General features: G+C 43.8%; 1 protein-coding gene across 4 annotated transcripts in view; it reads right to left on the bottom strand.

Annotated features, from left to right (window-relative positions):
* The window catches only part of LOC126981535 (uncharacterized), a 237,726-nt gene that overhangs the window by 51,525 nt on the left and 162,454 nt on the right, over positions 1–23,747 (bottom strand). For all 4 annotated transcript variants that reach the window (XR_007733986.1, XM_050832733.1, XM_050832732.1 and 1 more), the window contains one exon: positions 20,830–20,919. Coding sequence is in view for 3 of the 4 variants with exons in the window: in XM_050832733.1 (XP_050688690.1) it covers positions 20,830–20,919 (90 nt within the window). In the remaining variant the exon portion in view is untranslated. The remainder of the gene's footprint in view (positions 1–20,829; positions 20,920–23,747) is intronic.

Genomic DNA, 23,747 nt, shown 5'->3' on the forward strand with positions numbered 1-23,747 from the left:
AAGTGTCTAGGTATTGCACTGTCATCCTAAACAGTTCTTCTAAGCCTTGAGGTTCCTTTAGCATTCTTCAGTACAACAAAAATGTCTCTTGTTCTGTTTTGTGTACCCTAATAGGTCTGCCGAAGACTGCTTGATATTAGTCCTCAAAACAGCTAGGTATCTGCCCAGTGAGCTGCTAACTCAACCATCGATTTCGTTATTGTCACCCCAATATATTTTTTTTCGATTTCAGACTTACAACAAATCCTCACCGACTTTCGTGTTCATAATTTGCATAAAATTTAGTGTTTACAAGTAGAACGAGTGTTTGTTACAGCTTCACAAGCATCCGAGTGTAATCTTAAGTGTGACGCCAATCCCAAGAGACAATCCTTTCAACACTAGCATAAGAATTTTTAAACCAAAACAAAATTATACAAACACACACTTTCCACCGCCATTCTACACTCACACACACACACATGACACTCAGGTACACACAGGACAGACACAAGCCGGTGCACACACGAAGACCGAGCCCGGCGTCACGGTGGATGGTCACGTGATATCGCGCCGCGCCGCTGTTAACACGGAACAACAGGCGGACAAAAACAGCATATCAGCGTTTGCAGTGAGTTAAGATAAGCGCGGCGAGGCCGGCGAGCCATCAGCATCAGTCTGCGCGGGACGGGCCAATATGCGGGCCGGCGCGGCGCGCGGCCTCTCGGAGTATATCATGTATGATACCTCAATTACCGCTCATCAGTCTTGCGCGGGTCGCTTATACACATGGCACACGCACGCCTCTCCGCCGCCTCTCTTTACCGTGGAATCTATTAACAGATTTATTGTGATCTCTCAGCCCATCTGATATAAGCATAGTGCGCGGCCCCATCCCGCGGCGCGCGAAACGAAGCAATTATGCGATAAAACGGAGGGCAAAATGTCGAAGGTGGAGGGTTCCCGCGGGGGGGCCGCCGGTATAAATCTCGAGGACCCCCGCTGGGCGCCCTGGGTGCGGGGAGCCTCTTAAAGAACACCGCCTTAACCCGGGCCCGGAGGACGCGACTCCCGCCCTTGCGTCCCGGGGGGCAGGGGGAGGGGGGCCCCGCGCGGCGGCCACCTTGGCATATGGTAAGTGCGAGAATTAATAAAAGGCCGTCCCATGGCGCGTACGAGGCTCCCCTGACCCTCCCGCCCCGCGCCCGGCCCTCCGCGGGGTCACACCGACGTCTTCATTATCCCTCGACAGGTTTATGGCGCTGAGCCCCGCCGCCCCGCGCACCGCCCCGCCGCGTCACGGCAAACACGCCGCGACGTGCGCGCCGCTACGCCCGCACCGCGCCGCGGGGACAGCTGGGGGACACCGCCGCCCCTCCTCGCTGCAGTGCCCGTGACCTTTGCTTTACGCTGACTGCGAGGTCCCTGGTGCCCCTCGGTACCCCCCTCCCAAGGTCAGTGCCCCGCCTGGCGGAGGGTCGAGCCCTGTCAACACTGGGCAGCCCCATCAGGCCGAGCAATCTTCCCGTCAGCAGCGGCCTCTGATCCCTCCAGTAGACAGCCTAAAGAGCCAACGTGATTATCTTGTGCGTCCAATTTTCGAGGTTAAGAGATCAGCGGCGCGCACACCCCGGCGGGGCACGTCTCTAATAAAGCCTAATTCAGGTGTTGCACTTTACATCCGCGTTGACCAGACATTCCTGGCCAGTAATCCGGGAGGTGAGTCAGCGCCAATAAAGTTGCGGCGCACTACATTTTACCAGCGTGGCGCGGAAAGGTGAACACGTAGGCAGCACAGGTGTTAGGTGGGGCCACGTAACTCAGGTCAGTGCACCGTGGCCTCTCAGGTGAGCATGACGGGGCGAGGCGGAGGGTGATGGGTTGGCTGTGTGGGGAATCTCAATCAAGCCGACCTATCAGAGGGCCGAGATGAGGGCGGCGAGGATGACGTCACCTCATTTGACGCTCGATCACCCTGCACCGCCGCGGCCTCTTAATCTTCCCTCGAGCTAACAGCGGACCATAGACGGAGTGACCCCAACTAACACAACCCTGGCCCAACACTACCTACGCTAACTCCCCTTCATCTAACACCGTAAACGCATCTATGACATTTACATAAGACAGTATCCGCTAAGGCAAAATCAGCTCAGGTAACAACAGTAAAAGTCAAGAACAAGTATCTCATAGTAACAAAGAAAGTAAAGTCTAACATAGTAACGTAATAAGTAACAAGTCAGAGGTAACTCAGGTAATAACAGTAACAGGCAACGAATAAGTAACAAAGTAAAGTAAATCCAAACAAAGTAAAGTAATAAGTAACAAATTATAAGTAAGTAACAGGCAATGATTAGTACCAGCAAGCCATCAGTTCCCTCTAAATAATTTTATCTCAACTAACATCACACTGATAAAAGTTTGCCCGGATTACCGTCTTTTTAACTAACACATTTGCCCCTAGACAGTATGCCACCACACTAATATCGATTCAACAACAAGTAGTTCAGTATTCACGTAACCGCCACCATCACCACCACCACCACACCAGGCAAGGACACAGACATCAACCACCAACAACAATAACAACACAATCCCCTCCCCACCACCACCCAGGCACCAGTCATCCAGCCAGCCATTCAGTCAGGTATGCAGACACCCCTAGCATGGCAGCAACACACCTGGCCTTCGCTAATAACACAGGATATGCTAATTCACACCTGACGGATCGGGGAAATGTATGGTTCGCGTTCTGCTGCTTGACTCGGCTTTCGTGACGGCACAGGAAGCTACGCTGAGAGGGAGGCAGGGAGGGAGGGAGGAAAAGGGATGGTTGGATGAATGATGAATGAGAGCAGTCGCATGTTGGAGGACAGGAATGATGGCAAGGAAAACTGAAGGGGTGAAAATGAACCCAAATGAAGTAATTACTCGGGAATGTCGAAGAAGAGAACGAATAAGGAAAGGAAAACAAAGTAGACAAGGGGTTAGAAGCGAATGAAAGAGCAGAGGGGAAAGGAGGAAGGGCGGCAAGGTTCTAAGTGCGGGTTGACAGCTGCCACTTTGCAATATTAAAGCCCACAAGGAGCGTGTAAATGCACCACACTGAAGTCGAAGTTTCCTGTCAAAAAAAGTCTAAATTGGAGGGAAGGAATGCAGCCAAGCGCCTAATTACACACACTCACACACACACACACACTCACACGTCACGTCTCTGCAAGGCTCACCTACTACGCGCCGCTCTCCGACCCAACGACCGTGAATGCTAAACTGTACATAAATATCGCACGAGTCACAATGGAAGAAGAAAACACCGTGAAATCTTATCCAAATAGACGAGCTGGAAGAATTACTCGAACTGAGGTGAAATGACAGGATCGGAAACTAACTTACACCGACATTAAACATTACTTGAGCTGTGACGCGAAGGTAAATAACATGCGTGAAGTAACATAAGAGGAAAAAAAGAAAAAAAACGGTGCGAACTTAGACAAATAGCGCGAAGGAAGAATTACTCGAACTAGAAGGAAATAAAAGGCTCGGAAATAACTAAAACTGACACTGAACATTACGTGAATTTTGATGTGAGGCCAAACAACGTGACTGAATATCGCTTGAGTTACAATGGAAGAGAAAATTACATTGAAAACTTAACCAAACAAACGTGAAGGAAGACTTACTCGAACTGTGTGAAGATGAAAGGCTCTGAAATTACTAGACCAGACACTAAACATTGTATACTTCAGCTTTGACGCAAGGCGAGGCACAAACTAAGTAAATAACACGACTAAACCTTTTTATTATGACTTGAAATGGAGAGAATTCGAGGAGCGGTGCCGAGAAGACGTGTTGTGGGATACTCTCTGAAGCACAAGGCAAACAAGGAAATCCAGGTGAGTCAGGTGATTTAGGGCGAAAACAGAGTAAATAAGAAAACGTTAATGGAAGAAATAACACAACAATGACCGATATCAAACCCTGAAAAGAAAATACATTAAGCCACACAATGACGAGGAGGAAAATCGTGGAGCCAAATAAACAGACGGAAAAGAAACCCGGAAATTGCGACATATGAAGGATGAGATGAAAAGAAGGAAAAATATAGATGAATGATTACAAGGCCGGTTGAATGAATGAAAGAATGAATAGAATAGAATTGAAGATAAGCAAACAAATGGATAGATAAATAAATAAAAGAAAGAAAAATATAAAAATAAAGAATAAGGAAATGCATCAATCATTCCTTCAACATTAAACTTTCTTCTTCCTTCCATCGTATTCCTTCTATATTCACTAAAAAGATGAGTCACATTACTCCAGTTGTCATTAGTAACTGTGTAAAGATGTAAATACAGAATCATCAAAGGTATTCCAAGTCAAAATTACATTGACGTGAATATTCCAGACCAAAAAATGAAAAAAAATACTGGAATGAGAATATTTATCCTCCAAATTTGGTTGAGATAATACCCCTATCAAAATATTAAAGTATATTCCAGTCGATCCGATAGTCATAAGAATATCTTAGTCAAACCTTCACTAACTAACTAACTTTATTAACTTTACTGGAGCCTTACTGCTGTGTGTGTCTCTATCTGTCTGTCTGTCTGTCTGTGTGCCTGTCTATCTGTCTGCCTGTCTGTATGTGTGTCTGTTTATCTGTCTACCTGTCTCTATGTGCCTGTCTCTCTGTCTGCCTGTCTTTGTGTGTCCGTTTATCTGTCTACCTGTTTGTCTTTCTCTGTCTGTATGTGTGTGTGTGTGCCTCTGTGTGTCTGTCTATCTCTCTATCTATGTATCTAATCCTTACTATACCTAACTAACTAACTAAACCTTTATAATCATGATAATACTCCAGTTAAATATTCACACTCATGGTAATATTCCACTCACACATTTATAATCATCGGAACATTCCAGTCCAAAAAGCCATGGATATTCCTACTCTAAATTCTATCATGGGAATATTCCTGCCAAGTATTCCCAGGTCATTCCCGGAGGTTATTAGTTTCTCTCGTGACGGGCAGACACTATTTATAACCCAGACGCGGGAAGGAAAAAAAGGGAGAGAGGGAAGGTAAGGCGGGATAAAAGGGAAAGGAAAAGGTATTCGCCGGGTCTGTGTTTTTGCGTGGGTGTGTTTTTTATGTCTGTCTGTCTGTCTGTCTGTCTGTGTATGTCTATGAATGCATGAGTGTGTGTGAGGGGGGAGATGGATGAAGGGGGGGGTGTAGGTGTGTGGGTGGGTGGGTGTGTCTGTCTGTCTGTCTGTCTGTTTCTTTGTGTGTATGTCTATGAATGCATGAGTGTGTGTGAGGGGGGGATGGATGAGTGGGGAGTGTAGGTGTGTGGGTGGGTGTGTCTGTCTGTCTGTCTGTCTGTCTGTTTCTGTTTTTGTGTTTATGTGTGTGTCTGGCTGTCTGTTTGTCTGTGTCTGCTTGTTTATCTAGTAAGTACCTATCTATCTATCTATCTAACTATCTAACTTTCTGATCTTAGGAATGAGAGAATAATTTAGTACAGCCGAGTTTGGTTAATTTTCTCTACTTTTTCTCCTCCATCAATTCGCTGTTTTTCTTCCCTCGCTATCAATCGGTTTCCTTGGAGCTTGACCGCCCAAACAATACGCCGGACCGGAAGCAATGACGCGACAGGAGCAAAAACGAGGCATTGAATTAAACAAACAATGCCAGAAAAGAATCGACGAGTAAATCAAACAGCAATGAAGACGAAACGCAGCCAAATGAAAGACTAGAGATTAGAGAGAAATAAAATAGACTAGTGATGAAGGGAAAAACAGTGGAACATAAAATACAAAAGGAAATAATCAGAGGTGTAAAAGGGAATAAAGAAGGAGACGTAGTAAAATGAAAGACCGAGGATTAGAGAGAAATAAAATAGACAACTGAAGGGAAAAAAGTGGGACATAATATAAAAAAGTAAATATCGAAAGGACGAAAAGAGAATGAAAAAAATAGATGCAATAAAAATGAAAGACCGAAAAATAGAATAGAATATAGGACACAAAGAAATAAAGAAAAAAATAGATAAATACAAAAAAGAAATCACAATCAAAGGAAGAAAATACAACAAAACGAAAATATTGATAAGACGCAAAAGGAAAAGATCAAAGGAAGGAAAAAAATGAATAAAAGTGTAGAAAGAGAAAGAAAGAAAACGATCAAAGGAGGAAAATGAAAAAAAAAAGGTTGATACGATTTAAAAGGAAACTATAAAAAGAAGGATAAAAAGTAGAAATATAAAGAAAGAGAACGATCAAAGGAAGAAAATTAAATAGAAAACATAAAAACAAAGAAGAAACTACAACCACCACCACAACCTCGACCCCCCATCAACACCCCCACCACCACCACCACCACCACCACCTCAATCTCCCCCCCACCCCACCACCACCACCACCACCACCACCGCCGCCACCTTTGCCCCTTGCTCACCTCTTCCCAGTCTTTGTGTGTCGTTATCGAGCAAAAATCTTGTTCTCACGTCGACGAGGCAGGAGGGGAGAAAAATATGCAAGTTTGACCCCATCTGTTCTGATTTGGGGGGGGAGGAGTGTGGGGGGGTAGAGGGGGGGGGTCTTGGTGTGTGTGTGTGTGTGTGTGTGTGTGTGTGTGTGTGTGTGTGTGTGTGTGTGTGTGTTTAATGGTGAGCAATGACAGACTACTATGACTGATAACGATGACACACACACACACACACACACACACACACACACACATGCACCCCCCTCCCCCCCCGTCTCATTACTATTCCTCGCAGCGCAGGTCAAAAGCATCGAGAGGAGGAGGAGGAGGAATGAGGAAGTCGTGCGTTCGAGTGAGTCTCATACGACGAAAACCCGACAACAAAGAAACCCGCAGAGACGCGCTAATGAAACCAGACGCCACGAAAACGATACCGGGAAGACATAGAGACAGAAAAAAACGACTGCAAATGAATTAATAACAGAGACGAGACGGGGCGCACAGACACGCCGGACAAACAGGAATACCAGCACGACACAGACGAGAGAAGGCAGTATCAGGAGAAGAAGGAGCAGGAGCAAGCACTGGATGAGGTCGAGGAAGCAGAATGACAGCTCCGCACATTCATTAGGACAAAAAACGAAGCGTGGACACGAGATTTCTGAACATCCACGGCAAAAGATAAACACGCAGACGCCCCCACGCCATGCACCATAAAAATTAGGATCACACTAAGCCAAAGCAGCGACGAGGAACGAAACGATAAGCAGGAACGGGAGCAGGGACGGAACATGCAGGCGATCCAGGAATAGAGGGAATAAAAAGCAGATATAAGAAACCCGGAATGAAGATAAATAGACGAGCAAAAAACATGCATGAAATGAAGAATTGGGATCACAGTTAAACAGAGACTTAAGGAGGAAGGAACTGATGATTAAGGGACAACTAGGAACGTGAAGATGACAAAAAAAACAGGTAGAGGAATAAAAAGTAAACAAACATAAGCAATCCAGAAAAAAAAGATAAAAAAGCAGACCAAACGCAATGAACGAGGTGAATAATTAGAATCACATTTTTAACCAAACACTGAACAAGGAAGGAAATGAAAAGCAAGAAGTAACTAGCGACGTACAAATGATAAAAACAACAGCGTGTGAAAAGACAATCAGAATAAAACTAAACAAAACATACAAATACCAATAATACACACTAGAAGCCAAGCAACAATAGGAATAAAACGATAGGCAAGAAGACACGAAGATGAACAAAAAGGACCAGAAATGAAAAGAAATTCGGAATAAAACCAAACAAAAAACAATGAAAAAGAAAAAAAATAGGATCACACTAAAACCCAAGCAACAACGAGAATAAAACCATACACAAGAACCATCTCAAGACACGCAGACGATCCCAGATGATCCCAAATACCCGAAGAACCCAAAGAACAGCACCAAAAGAACCACAACCCAAACCCAACCCTCGAGCTAAAGAACAGCCAGCAGGAGGAGAATGAGGCCACAGCACAGCACAGCACAGCACAGCACAGCACAGCACAGCACCGGCGGACTCCCTAGGTTTCCACGAGCTCGAGGAATGACCAATGTCTGATTTTAGTGATTTGAATACATGCGATCTTCCCATCTGTCTTCGGGCGAGGCGACGAGCTGGCCGACAGTCAATAGTTCCTGGGCCAAGCCTGTGATTTGAGGCGTCTATCCACACGACGACTCAGGTGCATCCAAGCTTACCTGGACGCGTATACCTGTACCTACCTGGCGGACGTGCGAGGGACGAAGGGAAGGACGCGGGGAGGGAGGGAAGGACGGTTGGAGGGAAAGAGTAAAGGAAGGACGAAAGAAGGAAGAAGGGAGGGAAGGATGGAATGGGAAAGCGAAGGACATGAGGGGAAGAAAGAATTGGGGGAACTGACTGACATAAACGACAGGAGGTAAAAGATAAAGCCTAGGGAAGATAGAGGAAGGAAATAAGAGTGAGGGAAAATTAAAAGTATCGGAAAGAGGTAAAGAAGGGCAGCGGGAGGAAAGGAAAACATTAAGAACGATAAAAATATATATAAGGGAGAAGGGAAGGAAAGAATAAGCGCAAGGAGTAAAACATTAAGACTAGAAAGGCATGCATGAGAAGAACACGACGTTGCAGGGAACAATAATAACAAGACAGAGCGGACAGCTGAGGAAGCGGAGGGAGAACGCAGGAGAGAAAAAAGCAGCAGATTGAAAAATGCGAGAAAAGAAAGATAAAAACGAACGGTATTTGGATTGTAGATTAGAACACAGATATAAACATATAGATAGATAAATAGACAAATAGACAGAGAACAAAATGAGCCAAGAAAACAGAAATACACGAGAAAAGGAGGACAGGAGGGAGGGAGGGAAGGGAAAGGATGCTGGAGGAGTTTCCATAAATGAATATATTCGGAACATTTGCATACATCGCCGCTGACATCGCCGTAACCATCTTCGTATCCGCCAGCGCCTTATTGACTGCCATAAATTACGACGTTAACAAGCGCTCACCTCACCCCTTAAGCCCTCTATACCCCCCAGCACCCCCACCCGCCTTCCCCAACCCCAGCGCACCCTTGTAGCGGGAGTGCATAAGGGTGTGAGTCGTGGTTTTCGTCTCCCTCGTTTTCTCTTTCTTTCCGCCTCGTCGTGAAGTGCGCTCGGGGTCCCGCTGCGAGGCTGAGCTCCCCCCGTCGAGATGCGGAGATGAATGTGTTAATTTGTACAGTATTAATGACGGGACGAGAGGGTGTAAAGGGCCAGTCTCGTGCCGCGGACCTGACAGAGTGAGGGAAAGAGGGAGGTGAGGGAGGGAGGGAGAGAGAGAGAGAGAGAGAGAGAGAGAGAGAGAGAGAGAGAGAGAGAGAGAGAGAGAGAGAGAGAGAGAGAGAGAGAGAGAGAGAGAGAGAGAGAGAGAGAGAGAGAGAGAGTATGACCTTGGCTTCCTAAAATCCTCCTCCACCTTCTCCTCCTTCTCCTCTCTTTTGCATCCTCCTCCTCCTCCTCCTCCTCCTCCTTTTCCTTCATCTTTTCCTCGTTCTCTCTCTCTCTCTCTCTCCTCTCTCTCTCTCTCTCATAAAACACACTAACACACTCATCTCCACCACGTAAGAGAGATCAAGAGATAGACACAGAGAGAGAGAGAGAGAGAGAGAGAGAGAGAGAGAGAGAGAGAGAGAGAGAGAGAGAGAGAGAGAGAGAGAGAGAGAGAGAGAGAGAGAGAGAGAGAATGATACACACCCTCTCCATGTGTCTCCAAAACCCTTCATTACAGCATTCAACTCCAACCTAAGCATTAACAACTGAGCATCGCCAGGTAATAAGAGTAACATGACCATCGCTTCTAATTCTCCTCCCCTGGCACAGTAGCATTTGATCCTCCTCCTCTCTCACACCGCAGATAACTCTCTCTTGAATACCCTCGGAGTGGCATCGCGAGCCCACGCAGAGATAGAAACTGATTTTTATTAGCGTTAAGAGCTCGTTGTAATTTCGCTCAGCCTCGCCGCCTACTCTTGCGCTCTTTAATTCCACTCCTCCTTCGCCTAGTGAGTGATACCAAGTCTTTTTTTGGGCCACGACGAGTTGGGAGTTAATGAATTTTGGTCTGGGTACTTTACGATCGGTTTTTATTGCTCCTGTGTAGAGGGGGAAGGGGGGAGAGGAACTATGAGTGGGGTGGGGGTGGGGGGATATGTGAGTGAGGGGGCGAAGGTGTGTTGAGGGATGGAGGATGTGGGGGGGGGGGATGAGTGTGTGCATTGTGTGTGCGGGGAGGGGATGTGACGGGTCAAAGAAAAGGCTGCAGCGGTAAATACAAATCCAGTCTGTTGTTAATTGACAGGTGAATGTGGGAGCAGTGATTGGCGGCCTTCTTTTTTTTTCTCTTGCCCTTCTTTTCTGTTTTTTTTTTTTATAGTTTGATCTTTCTCCTTTGAAGTAGAGAACAAAAAAATCGGTATATTGATATGTATGCGAGGTCACAAAGTCTAAAGCGTTAATCATCTACCTACATATTTTTTACTGTATTTGGTTTTGTTATCTGTTATTAGATAGATTTACTGGTTATTTATTTGTGTATTTGTTTACGTGTCTATTTGTTTCATTTAGATGTTCTTTCAGGAGTCTCTCTCTCTCTCTCTCTCTCTCTCTCTCTCTCTAATTTATCTACCTACCAAAAATGCGGTGTGAAAGGGAGAGAAAAGATAGAGAAACACAGAGAAGGACGGGGAGGGAGGGAGGGGGGGTGGCAGCCGTCAATAAACCACACCTCGGCTGCAGGAGGACCCAGTGTCAGGTGTGTGATTAGACCGTCTGGCTCCCGGGCCCAGGTAATGACACACCTGACGCGCCCCTCCCCTCAGGCCCCCTCCACCTGCAGACACCACCACCACCACTCCCACCACCTCACCTTCTGCTGCTACTACTGCTATCTGTGCTACTAATACTTTCATGTAGCATTCTTCCTATTTGTCATGTACTAGTTATTGGATTTCATGGACGGTTTATTAAGGATGGTATAGTTTTTTTTTCTTTAATCTGAAACGAAATGAGAAAAATCTGAGTATTTCCCAAAGACAACACATATTAGTATTTCCGTCTCAAGCTTACTATTCTATGTGACTTATTCTCCGTTCGGTGATCAAGGCGGCTCATTTTGGTTCCGCACAAGTGATGCAATGACTCGGTAGCTCATATTTAACTGCCTTATGAACTTTCTCTCCCATTAACTTCTTTACTCAATAACTTTCTCATTCCCTTACAAACTTTAACTCACTCTCTTAGGCATTCAATAACTCCTTTGCTCCTTTACTCACTATTTTCTTATATTCACTCACTAATTACTTTATTCCCTCACTCACTCCTTTACTCACTCACTATCTCACTCACTCACTCCTTACCTCAACCCACTTTCTCACTCCTTCACTCCCTCACTCACTTCTCAGCCTCCTGGATTCACCTCACCTGAGACACACCTGAGCAGAGGGTCCTGGAGGTGTAATTAAGGTGCGGAGGGGACAAGGGAGGGGTGCAGGGAGGGAAAGGCTGGAGAATAGGAGGGAGTCACTCAATTGATTCTATAACAATGGCGGTGATATCCTTGAAGTGGCACACACACACACACACACACACACACACACACACACACACACACACACACACACACACACTAAGCCCAAGGATATCAGTTCACCTACTACTTCAGGGGACAGGAGGAAGGAGGGAGGGAGGGAGGAAAGAAAGAAAAGAGTAGGGAAAAAAAGGAGGTAGGAAGATATAAACCTGCATTCTGTGTGTGTGTGTGTGTGTGTGTGTGTGTGTGTGTGTGTGTGTGTGTGTAAGGATCTCACATTCCATACAGGTGTGTCAGCCAGGTAATAACCCTCACCTGTGCATCGCTGAGCCAGGAGCATCACTTAGGGGGACTAACTCACCCACTCACCCACTCACTCACTCACTCACTCACTCTCCTGACGCGCGCTTTCTGGCATCAACATATTCACCTGCATTACTAAAACCCACCACTCACCTGTCCTATTATTTGTCTTCATTTTATGCGAAAGCGAAAATAAACTTAATATTTCCCAAAGACCACAATTAGTTCTTCTGTCCCTAATTTGCTTTTACAGTGACTTCTTCTGCTTACAGTGATTCAGGTGGTTCAAATTGGGTCCATGCATGTTGCCTCAATGACTAACTGCCCCCCTTTCCCTCCCACGTGTGTCTTCCCAGGTAAAACAAAAGGTTACAAATAAGTTGTCTGGAGCCTAAAACCAAAACACTGAAATATAGTCAAAAATACTCGTAAGATAAAAGAAGAATGGAAAAAGAGTGAATATGTTGTTTTTATGTATTTTCTTAAGAAATTGAAAAAAGAAAGAAGGAAAGAGGATAGAAGAGAGGAGACGAAGAGGAAGAAGAAAGGATGGAGAAGGAGAGAAGAAGGGATGGAATAGGAGGAGTAAGGAGGAAAGAGGTTGAAAGAGAGGAGAAAAGAAGAAGAAATGAGGAAAGCAGAAGTAAGGATGGATTAAGGATAAAAAGAAGAAAGGGAAGAGGAGAAAAAACAGAAAGAAAGAGAAGAGAAGACAGGAAGGAAGAGGAGAGAAAAGGTTGGAAGAGGAGGAAAGAGAGGAGAGGAAGAGGACTGAGGATTGAGTCAGTGAGGAGAGAAAAAAAAAGATGAAAAAGAAGAGTTTGCCTCGAGGAATGGGAGGTAACACAGGTGGGTCAAGGTGAGAGAGAGAGAGAGAGAGAGAGAGAGAGAGAGAGAGAGAGAGAGAGAGAGAGAGAGAGAGAGAGAGAGAGAGAGAGAGAGAGAGAGAGAGAGAGAGAGAGAGAGAGAGAGAGAGAGAAAACGAGGTGGAGAAGGAGGGATCAGGTAAGGTTTCGGAGCTTCTTTTGTGTTACTTTTTCTCCTTCATAATAAGACGATCACGTATTTTCGTCCCCGGTGGCTGGAGGGGGTCAACTTTTTTTTATGGTGCAGCCTGGCATGTCCTAGGCTGGGTGGCGCTACGGTGTTCCCTTCCCACGCACCCCAACACACACCCCTCTTCCCCCTTTCTCACTTTTCCACACAATCCCACTATCTTCCTCTAAACACAACCTTCCCTCTCTCAGTATCCAAATCCCTGCCAGCATCACTTTCTCTACCTCCCTGAAAACACACCCTTCTAACTCATAAACATACACTCAACACACACACACACACACACACACACACACACACACACACACACACACACACACACACACATGGTAATTGATGTTTCCTTGGACTTGGCTTCGTAAATTACCAAACCAAGTGTGTGTATGTGTGTGTGTGTGTGTGTGTGTGTGTGTGTGTACATGACTCCTCGTATCGTTATTAAGTGTACCAAGGTAAAGAGAAGGGGAGGTAGGTTCACACCGGCCGCTCCGTGCAGGGTGTGACGTCACGTGAAATCAAGTTGTGGTAGAGTAGATACCGCGCGCTTGAGTGGCGTATATGGTTGGCCGCCGGCCGCCATATTGGTACGTCTAAAGAAACGTGTAAATTTAATGTCAAAGAGAATGACAGGTGGCCTGGTCTATACTCAGTGATGGAGAACTAAGGTCTGCGACCAACATCTAATTCTATACCAGTGTTTATTCCTTTTACGGCATGTGACGACTACACACAAAGCCAACAGAATCTGCTCGATAATAAGTAATTTTGTATATTACATATTTCTATCCATTTCTTTCCAAGTTCTCGATATCTAAGCAGCCGATGAAACCGTATAATACTGTTTCCTTTCACAGAAACTGATCGACAACCGCGCACAATACAAAAAGTTGGCATATTGAAAGAAAATACACTGGATGTTGCGCGCGGGACTGACCTCTCTTCCATGCCCGGACCCCTCAGTCCTTCTTTCACCTGACGTCATGCGCAGAAGAGACAAATTTAGATACCTCGCCCCCCCCTGATGAACCTATCTTCTAGTCTCTTTACCTGAAGTGTACAAGGTGTTGTCGTTGGACTGATATGCAGGTGTGAACTTTAATTTACTGCCGATGATTCATTAAATTTGTACGTGTGTGTGTGTGTGTGTGTGTGTGTGTGTGTGTGTGTGTTGAACATTCTCTCTCTCTCTCTCTCTCTCTCTCTCTCTCTCTCTCTCTCTCTCTCAGCGTGCCGTTACGAGGAAAACGCCATATCCATGCAGGAGATGATAGAAATACAAGATGATGCCGCAGATACGATGCTGGGTAATGGAGGAGGAGGAGGAGGAGGAGGAGGAGGAGGAGGAATATTGGATAAAGGGCACTGCAGGGAAAGGAGGGGCAGAAAGAGGAATAGGAAGAGGAGAAAAATGAGGAATAGATGCAATGAAAAGAGATAGGCGGAGTAACAAGAGGATGAAGAGTGGAGAAGAGAAGGAAGAGGAGAAAAATAAGCAGGAGAACGAAGAATAGGAGTTAAGAAAGGGGTGCAATATTATGAAGAGAGGAGGAGGAGGACGAGAAGCAGGAATAACCGGAGACAGAGTAGGAAATGATAGGGAAAAAAACAAAATAGAACATAGGAAGAGAATATACGAGAGAACAGGAGATGGGAAAGTAGGAGAAAAACGTATATGAGGAAAATGATAATGAGGAACAGTCCATACAATAGGAATGAGGAATGGGATGTACGAAAGAAATAAGTGGAGATGAAGGATGAGGAGAAGAAATAAGCGAAGAGGAGAATGGAGAAGAGGCTGCATGGGTAACGACTCAGTGTCCCGGGAGATCGCCTGACGAGTGTGTCCGCGGATGCAAGTGGCGGGGAGGGCGGGACGAGGGGCGCGGGGGTCATGATGGACAGGCACGGTGGTTACTGCCGAGGCCACGTCGCTGGCAGTGTTTATGTGATCAGCTGATACAAGACTCGGGCCTCTCTACCACTCCTCTACTGACCCTGCTCCTGCGCCTCCTCCTTCTTTTACTCCTATCAAACCTTTCTGTCTCCTACTGCTCCTCCTCCTCCTCCTCCTCCTTTTTACGGCTTCTCCTTCCAATTCTTTATGTCTTCTCTTCCTCCAAGTCTTCCTTTTCTCCTATACATTTGTCTGTCCTTCTACTTTCACTGTCCTTATTTCTCACTAGCCTCTGTTTCAATCCTCCTCCTTTCCCGCTCTTCCTCCTCCTCTTCCTTCTCCTCCTCTTGTCTTGTCTTCGCGTTCTACTCCTACCCCTTTCTGCCTCCTCCTCCTCCTCCTCCTCCGTCCACTGTCCCCAAGGCAATTTTATGTCATTTCGCTGTAAATTGCGTAAATATCTCCTTTTCCCTTTTTTGTGACTGGTCCTATCCGTCTTAATTTAGGTTTAATTAGGTCGACGGTTGGGCTGCCGCGCCGTGGGACCGACAGATGCCTGGCCTTCGTCTGCGGCCCGGGGGAGGGAAATGAGAAGGAGGTTGAATAATATATCTCGCTGTTTTTTTTATATAATTATTTAGCGGCTGATGTTTTGTTTTCTTGTTTTACTTCTTGAATATTAGAGCGCGAAAGCAGGAAAGAAAGGTGTGGTTGCATTTATGTCAACAGGTCGTTTTCTTTCTTGAAGGGTATTACGTAACTTCAGATTTTTCTTTGTATTTTTTTTTTTTATTGAAACGCAGAGTGAAGTCAACAACCTCAATGATTATATTTGTTCTTTCTTGGCCAGAGTTTATTCGTGCATCGGTAAAGATGTTATTTTCTGCTAACTCCACTATCAACACCACATACACCAACACCAGAGCTTCAAATGTGGACTTACACCAACCACACCACTATCAACACCACAAACACCAAAACCAGATCTTCAAATGTGGACTAACACCAACCACACCACTATCAACACCACAAACACCAACACCAGATCTTCAAATGTGGACTAACACCAACCACACCACTATCAACACCACAAACACCAAAACCAGATCTTCAAATGTGGACTAACACCAATCACTCCACTATCAACACCAACCCCTAACATCAGCACCCCTACACCACCACCAGAAATACATTACTCTTGAAAGGACAACAAAAACGATAATTAATGAAGTTGCAAGAAAGAGGAAAAATAGACATGATCACAGAGTCGGTCGTAATGGGGAGCTGGTGACGTGAGCTTCCCTCGTTACCCGCCTGTTTACTTGTGTACCTGCTGGTGTATTGGCACTTAGGGAATACCTGGAACAAGCTACTTATGTTGTCTAAAATGGTCCCGGAAGAAGCATACGAATCTACTTCAATATTTGCCTTTGACGAATATGAACTTTTTTTATTGTTTGGCTTTGACTTAGAATATAAACATTACTTTCATTGTCTTTTTCCTCTCTCACGTGCAATATGAACATTACTTTCGCTGTTTCTCCTCCCAGACGTGAAATATAAACATAACTTTCTCTCTTGTTTCTTTCACACGTGGAACATATACATTACTTTCATGATTTTACCTTTGAAGTGGTTCATTAACATTTCTCATATTGTTTTGCCTTTGACTTGGAATATCTATTGACGCATCAGGCAAAGTTTCCGTGAATTAAGTCTTTATATTCTCTTCTTGAATCTATCCTCTTCGGGCAAAACCTACTTATGTTAACTAGTTCTAAGCCATTATTTTCCCCTTATTCAATTATCATCGTTAACTTTATTCCATTTATTCCACTTTATTTACTTTCTTCCCCTTTCTTTTTTTCTTTCCCTCTCTTTCTTTCCTTCCATTTTCTTCCCTTGATTCAAATTTACTCGAGGTCACTCGAGGTCAAGAGAGAGAGAGAGAGAGAGAGAGAGAGAGAGAGAGAGAGAGAGAGAGAGAGAGAGAGAGAGAGAGAGAGAGAGAGAGAGAGAGAGAGAGAGAGAGAGAGAGAGAGAGAGAGAGAGAGAGAGAGAGCGACAGTGAAAAATGTGAAAGTTAGGAGGCATCCGTAAAAATGAGAGAGAGAGAGAGAGAGAGAGAGAGAGAGAGAGAGAGAGAGAGAGAGAGAGAGAGAGAGAGAGAGAGAGAGAGAGAGAGAGAGAGAGAGAGAGAGAGAGAGAGAGAGAGAGAGAGAGAGAGAGAGAGATCATATAGTAATAAAAACATAATAAGAGAATAGCATAAAAAAATTGAGTAGAATAGAATAAAAGAGAATAAAGTAAAATAGAATAATAAAACAATAAGTAGAAGGAAGGAGGAAGAAAAGTCTATAATGAAGGAGGGATGAATTCTAAGTAAGAGAAAGAGGAGGAGGAAAAAGAAGAAGAAGAGGAGGAGGAGGAAGAGGGGGAGGAGAGGAGGAGGTAATCAATGAGGAGGTGCCATAAAGAACTCCTGCACCCGCAATAAAAGCTTGATGGGGAAGAGTCGTGAAGCGCCGATACTTTGCTTCGAGGGTTCATTGCTTCGAGGGTTCGTTGCTTCACTGCCTCGCTCGTGGTACAAAGGGTATGGAGTCCGTTTTTTTATCTTTTACGACGGTTTTACAAGTCCGAAGTGTTTGAGAGAGAGAGAGAGAGAGAGAGAGAGAGAGAGAGAGAGAGAGAGAGAGAGAGAGAAGTACATGGGTGTTTAACTGCACGAAAACTCACACGCAAAATGATAAACAGATGTGGATAAATAAGCAAAACCCAAATGATGTTCCCGTAAACTCATTTCACTTGGGAGGAAAGACAAATGTAAGCTCCTTGTATTTCCAGTCTAACTAACGACTTTATTCTACAAACAAAAAGACTAAGAGTATAAAGAGTAGAACAGGAAAACAAAAGAAATGAGAAAAGAACAGGAAAAGAACAAAAGGAAAAAAGGTTAGACAGATAAAAGTCTTAAATTTAAAAGAAAAGAGTGGAAGAAAATTAATAGAAATCTAGGACTCAAAAAACTAACATAATACAAAACAATGACAAAATTAAGATATAGAACAGGAAAAAGGAATCTCTCTCGAAAATGGCGAAAAAAAGGAAGATTTATAACATCACATGGAAGGGAAAAAACAAAACATATTAAAGAAAGGAAAAGGAACGAAGAGGAAAAAAAGGAAAATATGTTACGGTAGCAAAGACAGAAAAAAATAAAAATAAAAATAAGTTGAAAGACAGGAAAAAGGCGTCGCTCTAGAAAACGGCGAGGAGAAAGAAAGATTCAGAACATCACATGGAAAGGAAAAAAACAAAACATATTAAAGAAAGGAAAAGGAACGAAGAGGAAAAAAAGGAAAATATGTTACGGTAGCAAAGACAGAAAAAAATAAAAATAAAAATAAGTTAAAAGACAGGACAAAGGAATCTCTCTAGAAAATGGCGAAAAAAAGGAAGATTTATAACATCACATGGAAGGGAAAAAACAAAACATATTAAAGAAAGGAAAAGAAACGAAGAGGAAAAAAAGGAAAATATGTTACGGTAGCAAAGACAGAAAAAAATAAAAATAAAAATAAGTTAAAAGACAGGAAAAAGGAATCGCTCAAGAAAACGGCGAGGAAAAAGGAAGATTCAGAACATCACATGGAAAGGGAAAAAACAAAACATATTAAAGAAAGGAAAAGGAACGAAGAGGAAAAAAAGGAAAAGGTATCACGGAAGCAAAGACAGAAAAAAAGAAAAAGAAAAAAAGTTAAAAGACAGGAAAAAGGAATCGCTCTAGAAAACGGCGAGGAAATAGTCAGATTCAGAACATCACATGGAAAGGAAAATAACAAAAATTAAAGAAAGAAAAAAAAACGAAGAGGAAAAAAAGGAAAAGGTGTCACGGTAGCAAAGACAGAAAAAGTGAAAATAAAAAATAAATAAACGAAAGCAAAGATGAAGCTAATAAATCACTCAGCCAAGAGAAAACACACCCAGACAGACAAACAGCCCGCTCCAAGGCACACACGTCATATCACTTTATCTATACCTGGCTGGCCGCGTCTCATTATTGCATTAAGCACCGAGAGTGATCATTAGCAGGCAATCGCGGCCCCTCCTCGTTACTCTTCCCCCTCGACGGCTGCAAATTAGTCGCTTCTGGGAGAGGGATTGTTAAGAGCCGAGCTTCCTTGAACGGGCGAAGGAAAGGAGGTAAGGAAAACAAGGTGAGGGGAAGAGTTGAAGGGACGAAGGGAAGAAGGTAAAGGGGGAAGAAGGATGTAAAGAAGAAGAATGGCGGGAAAGAAGGAAGAATAAGGAAGAAAGAAAAGTAGAGAGAAAAAATATAATAAATGAGAAAAGGTGAAGTAAAACAGTAAAATAGAAGAAAAGAAAAATAGGTGAGAAAGACAAGGCGGGGTGAAGGGCAAAGGATGTAAAAGGATGAAGGCAATGAAAGAAAAAGAAGGCAAGGAGAAGAGGTAAAATAAAGAGAAAAGGTAAAGCAAAGAGGAAAGGAAACGAAGGAGGACAAGGTGAAGTAAGGGATTAAGGGTAAAGAGGAGATAAATGAGGGGGAAGGAGGGTGAAGGAAAGAAAAACAAAAAGAAAAGGAAATGCGATGAGGAAGAAAAGGGGTGAAAGGTTAAACAAGTGAGAGGAAGGAAGTAAGGAGGATAAAGAAGGGTTTAGAAGAGGGAAGTAAAGAAGAAAAAAAAGAGGTAATGAAGATAATATGTTAAATAGATAAGGGGAAGGAGGTCAGGAGGAGGAAGAAGGGCTTAGAAGAGGGAAGTATAGAGAAAAATCAAGAGGTAATGAAGAAAAGATAGAGAAAAGGGTTAAAGAGGATAAGGGAAGGAAGTAATGGCTGAGGGTTAAGGAGAGGGAAGTAAAGAGAGAAAAGAAAAGAAGGAAAAGAGGAGAGGGTGGGAAGAGTGAAAGGGGGAAGAGAAGGAATAAGGAAAGGGGGTAAAACTTAAGGGTAAAGGAAAGGGAAGTAAAGAGGAAAGGAAACTAATATTCTCTCTCTCTCTCTCTCTCTCAATAATGCCTCCTTTCATCTTCCCTGTTTCGGTGTTTCGCAAAAGAAGGAGAAAAAAATAAAAACATGTTTGCGCGCGACTCCGTGATGACGAAAAAGGTGGATGACCGAAAATTTCTTTGACCTGATTGAGGAATAACCTGAAGAAGACGACCTGACGAATATGATCTGACGAGGATGACCTGACGAAGATGACCTGACCAAAAACGCCCCGACGGAGCCCCTAATGGACAATGAAACGGCCGAAGATCTGAAAAGGATGATGATGGTGATGATGATGATGACGGAGGCAGATGAAAGTAAGGTTGGCCGGAGCACAGGTAAGGAGGTGATTTCCAGGTGAGGCCAAATGGAAGTGACGAAGGAGGAGAGATATTGAAGAACAAAAGGCGAAGGAGGAAAAGGTGAGGGAGGGGATGAAGGCGACTTAGCAGTTAGTAAAGAAAGATAACTGGGGCAGAGGTAGGCTGAGGAGGTGAGAAACAGGTGAAAAATAGAGAGTGAAAGAAAAGAAGGGCGTTTTAGTTGAAGAAGGGCAGGTATACTTAACTCACCTGATTAAAACTAAGGTAGAACATATAAACTAGAAGGTGCTAAGTAAGACATAACAGGTACAACAGGGTCAACAGTTAGAGAGAGAAACAGGTCGGCATTTCAGGTGTTTAATTAAGGACAGGTAAACGTGACTCACCTGATGACAGCCCAGGTAGGACAGGTTAACTAAAAGGTGGTGGAGAAGACATGACAGGTACGGGAAGGTAATTGATTCAACAGAAGGAATGGACAGGTGGGCATTTCAGGTGTTTATTTAAGGACAGGTAAACGTGACTCACCTGATGAAAGCCAAGGTAGAACAGGTTAACTAAAAGGTGGTAAGGAGGACATGACAGGTACGCGAAGGTAACTGAGTCAACAGAAGGAATGGACAGGTGGGCGTTTCACGTGTTAATCAAGGACAGGTAAACGTGACTCACCTGATGAAAGCCCAGGTAGGACTCGATATTGTGGGTGGCGAAGAACACCTCGCCCTCGCACGCCAGGATCACCAGGAAGCCGTTCAGCGCCTGCACCAAGGAAAAAAAGATGGTTAGTAAGACTGGAATTTACGAGGAAGCGCGAAAATAATTAAGTAATGACAACAGTAAACCAACTACAATTTATTTCCTCGGCTGATCAGATTATTTATGTGAAGAAAGTAATGAAGCAAATAAACATACATTACACGGTAGGGAAAAATACACATATTATTAGTAAGATTATAAGATATACAGGGACAGAGAATAAGGTATAGGATATAATTTATAGTTTGCCATCATTTTCATTTACTTAGTCTTTGTGCCATGTGTTACTTCCTGAAAGAGTTGATATAAGGAAAAAATATTAGTCGATTCTTCAGTTCTTCACGGTAAAAAAAGACACACATTATCATTATCATTATTATAGTTTGCCATCATTTTCATTTACTTTGTCTTTGCATCATGTGTTACTAATGAAAGCGTTGATATAAGGAAAATATATTAGTCGATTCTCCAGTTCTTCACGGTAAAAAAGAAAAATAGGAAGAGGGCAAAATATATACGAGATAATGTAGTTTGATACCATTTTTATTTTCATGCACACTATTATGTCTCACGATGAATATAAAGAAGTAAATAAATATAAAGACGACTAAGGAAGTAAAGTTGATCTAAAAACAATAGGTAAAGGTGGAAAGAAAGTAAAATAGAGGTATCCGCTGCTTGCCTTGGCCTGAGAAATAAGCAAGTCAAGGCTAACTATAATAAACTCATATGCAAAACAAATGAGTCTAATGTTTTCGAATCCTTTAACATCTGAACGTATTTTTTTTCTTTTTTGCATTCATCCCAGTCATGGTTCTCACCCCTCCCTCCCACTACCTTAAGCATAAAGAAAACGAAAGAAAAAGAGTAAAAAGACAGGAATGTGGTGTGTTCAAACCTCACATCAGAATATTTTTTTTTGCATCGATCCTTTATCCTTCTCCTCCTCTTCCTTCTTCTATTCATCCTCCAACACCTCCTCCTCCTCCTTCCCTTCCTCCTTCTCCTTCTCCTACTTCTACTCTTCTTCTTTTTCTTCTATTTTCTTTTCTTCTTCTTCTTCTTCTTCTCCGTCCTCCCCCTTCTCCTCCTCTTCTTATTGTTCTTCTTCTTCCTCTTCCTCCTCCTTCTCCTCCTTCTCCTCCTCCTACACCTCCTCCTCCTCCACCTCCAACCCCTTCTCCTCCCTCATGCATATTCCACCACCAACACCGAATTTTCCTTCACATGCAGACGGATCCTCCTCCACCACCGCTCCCCTCCACTCAGGTAGGACGCTGCTAATCACTTAATACCCCAGGTGACAGGTGCTCCGGGCTCCTCGCTGCGCCCGTCTCACCTCTCACGCTGAAAGGCTCGATCGCCCTAAAAATGGTGACCTCGCTGCACTCCCGACATAGAGAAAAATACAAGCTTAATGGGCCAATTATGAGGGCAGGACTGATGCTTGTGGCTCGAGGAGGAGGAGGAGGAGGAGGTGAGGTGGAGGAGGAGTAGGAGGAGGGTAAGGGGAGGAGGAGCAAAAAGAAGAGGAGGAGGAGGAGCGGAAGAAGGAGAAAAAATGAGGATGAAGAGCATGATAAGGAGTAGGAAATAGAGGAGGAAGAGGAGGAGGAGGAAGAGGAGGAGGTGGAGGTGAGGTGGAGGAGGAGTAGGAGGAGGGTAAGGGGAGGAGGAGCAAAAAGAGGAGGTGGAGGAGCGGAAGAAGGAGAAAAAAATGAGGATGAAAAGCATGATAAGGAGTAGGAAATAGAGGAGGAAGAGGAGGAGGAGGAGGAGGAGGAGGAGGAGGACAAGAAACGGAAGAAAGATAAAAAGGAGAAAAGGCAAGATAATGTGAAGGAGAGAGAAGAGAAGGAGGAGAAATGGAAGGAAGATAAGAAAACGATGAGAAGAAGCAAAATATGGACTAGAAAATAAAAGGAGAGGGAAAGGAGGAGGAGGAAGAGGAGGAACGGAAGGAGGAAAAAAAAACGTGAGGAAAAAGCAAGATAAACAGTAGGAAGTGGAAGAGAAGGAGAAGGATGAGGACGAGGAAGTAGGGAATTAGGAGAAGGATGATAAAAAACGGGAGGAGGAGGAATTAGAAGACAAGTAGTAAGAAGAGGAGAAGAATGGAGCAAGGGGATACACGTGCAATTTAATAAGAATGAGAATATACATATTCTTTCACTAGGACGGGAAGGAAAGAAAGGAAGGAGGGAGGGGTAAACAGAGAGTGGGAAGGAGAGAAGGGGGGGAGAGGAAGGGAAGAGGAAGGAACAATGTTTTTCAAGGGACGAAGTTAAGAGAGAGGAAAGTAGATAGAATCAGGGCTCGCAAACGAAGGGGAGGAAGAGAGCAACATGTAAAAATGCAAAAAAAAATGAGGGGGAAGGGAAAGAAAACGAGGAGAGAGAAGACGAAGAGTGACTAAAAATAATGTTGAGAAAAGAAGATTATGAGCTAGAAAAATGTACTACTTGAAAATATGAATGATAAAAAATGGAAATGAAATAAATGAAAAAAAGCCATAATATGTAACAAGATGAAAAGGAGGTAAATAAGTATAATAAACAACGGAGTAAAGGAAAATAACAGGTAGCAAAAGGAAGAACGGGAAGAACATATGAAGGACAAGGCAGAGGAGGAGGGGGAAAAAAAGGAGGAAAACAATGAAGCAGCCAGAGATGATGACGATGAGAACATGGAAGATAAAAAGAAACCCACAAAAAGAAAGCTTAAAAAAAGACACTTATAAACTTAAAGAAAACTGTATTTATCGCATGAATTCACCCCGCCCACCCCCCCCCAAAAAAAAAAACGCAACATACAGTGGAGGAAAAAAACAT

This window comes from Eriocheir sinensis, chromosome 48, assembly GCF_024679095.1.
Source record: "Eriocheir sinensis breed Jianghai 21 chromosome 48, ASM2467909v1, whole genome shotgun sequence".
Classification (NCBI taxonomy): domain Eukaryota; kingdom Metazoa; phylum Arthropoda; class Malacostraca; order Decapoda; family Varunidae; genus Eriocheir; species Eriocheir sinensis.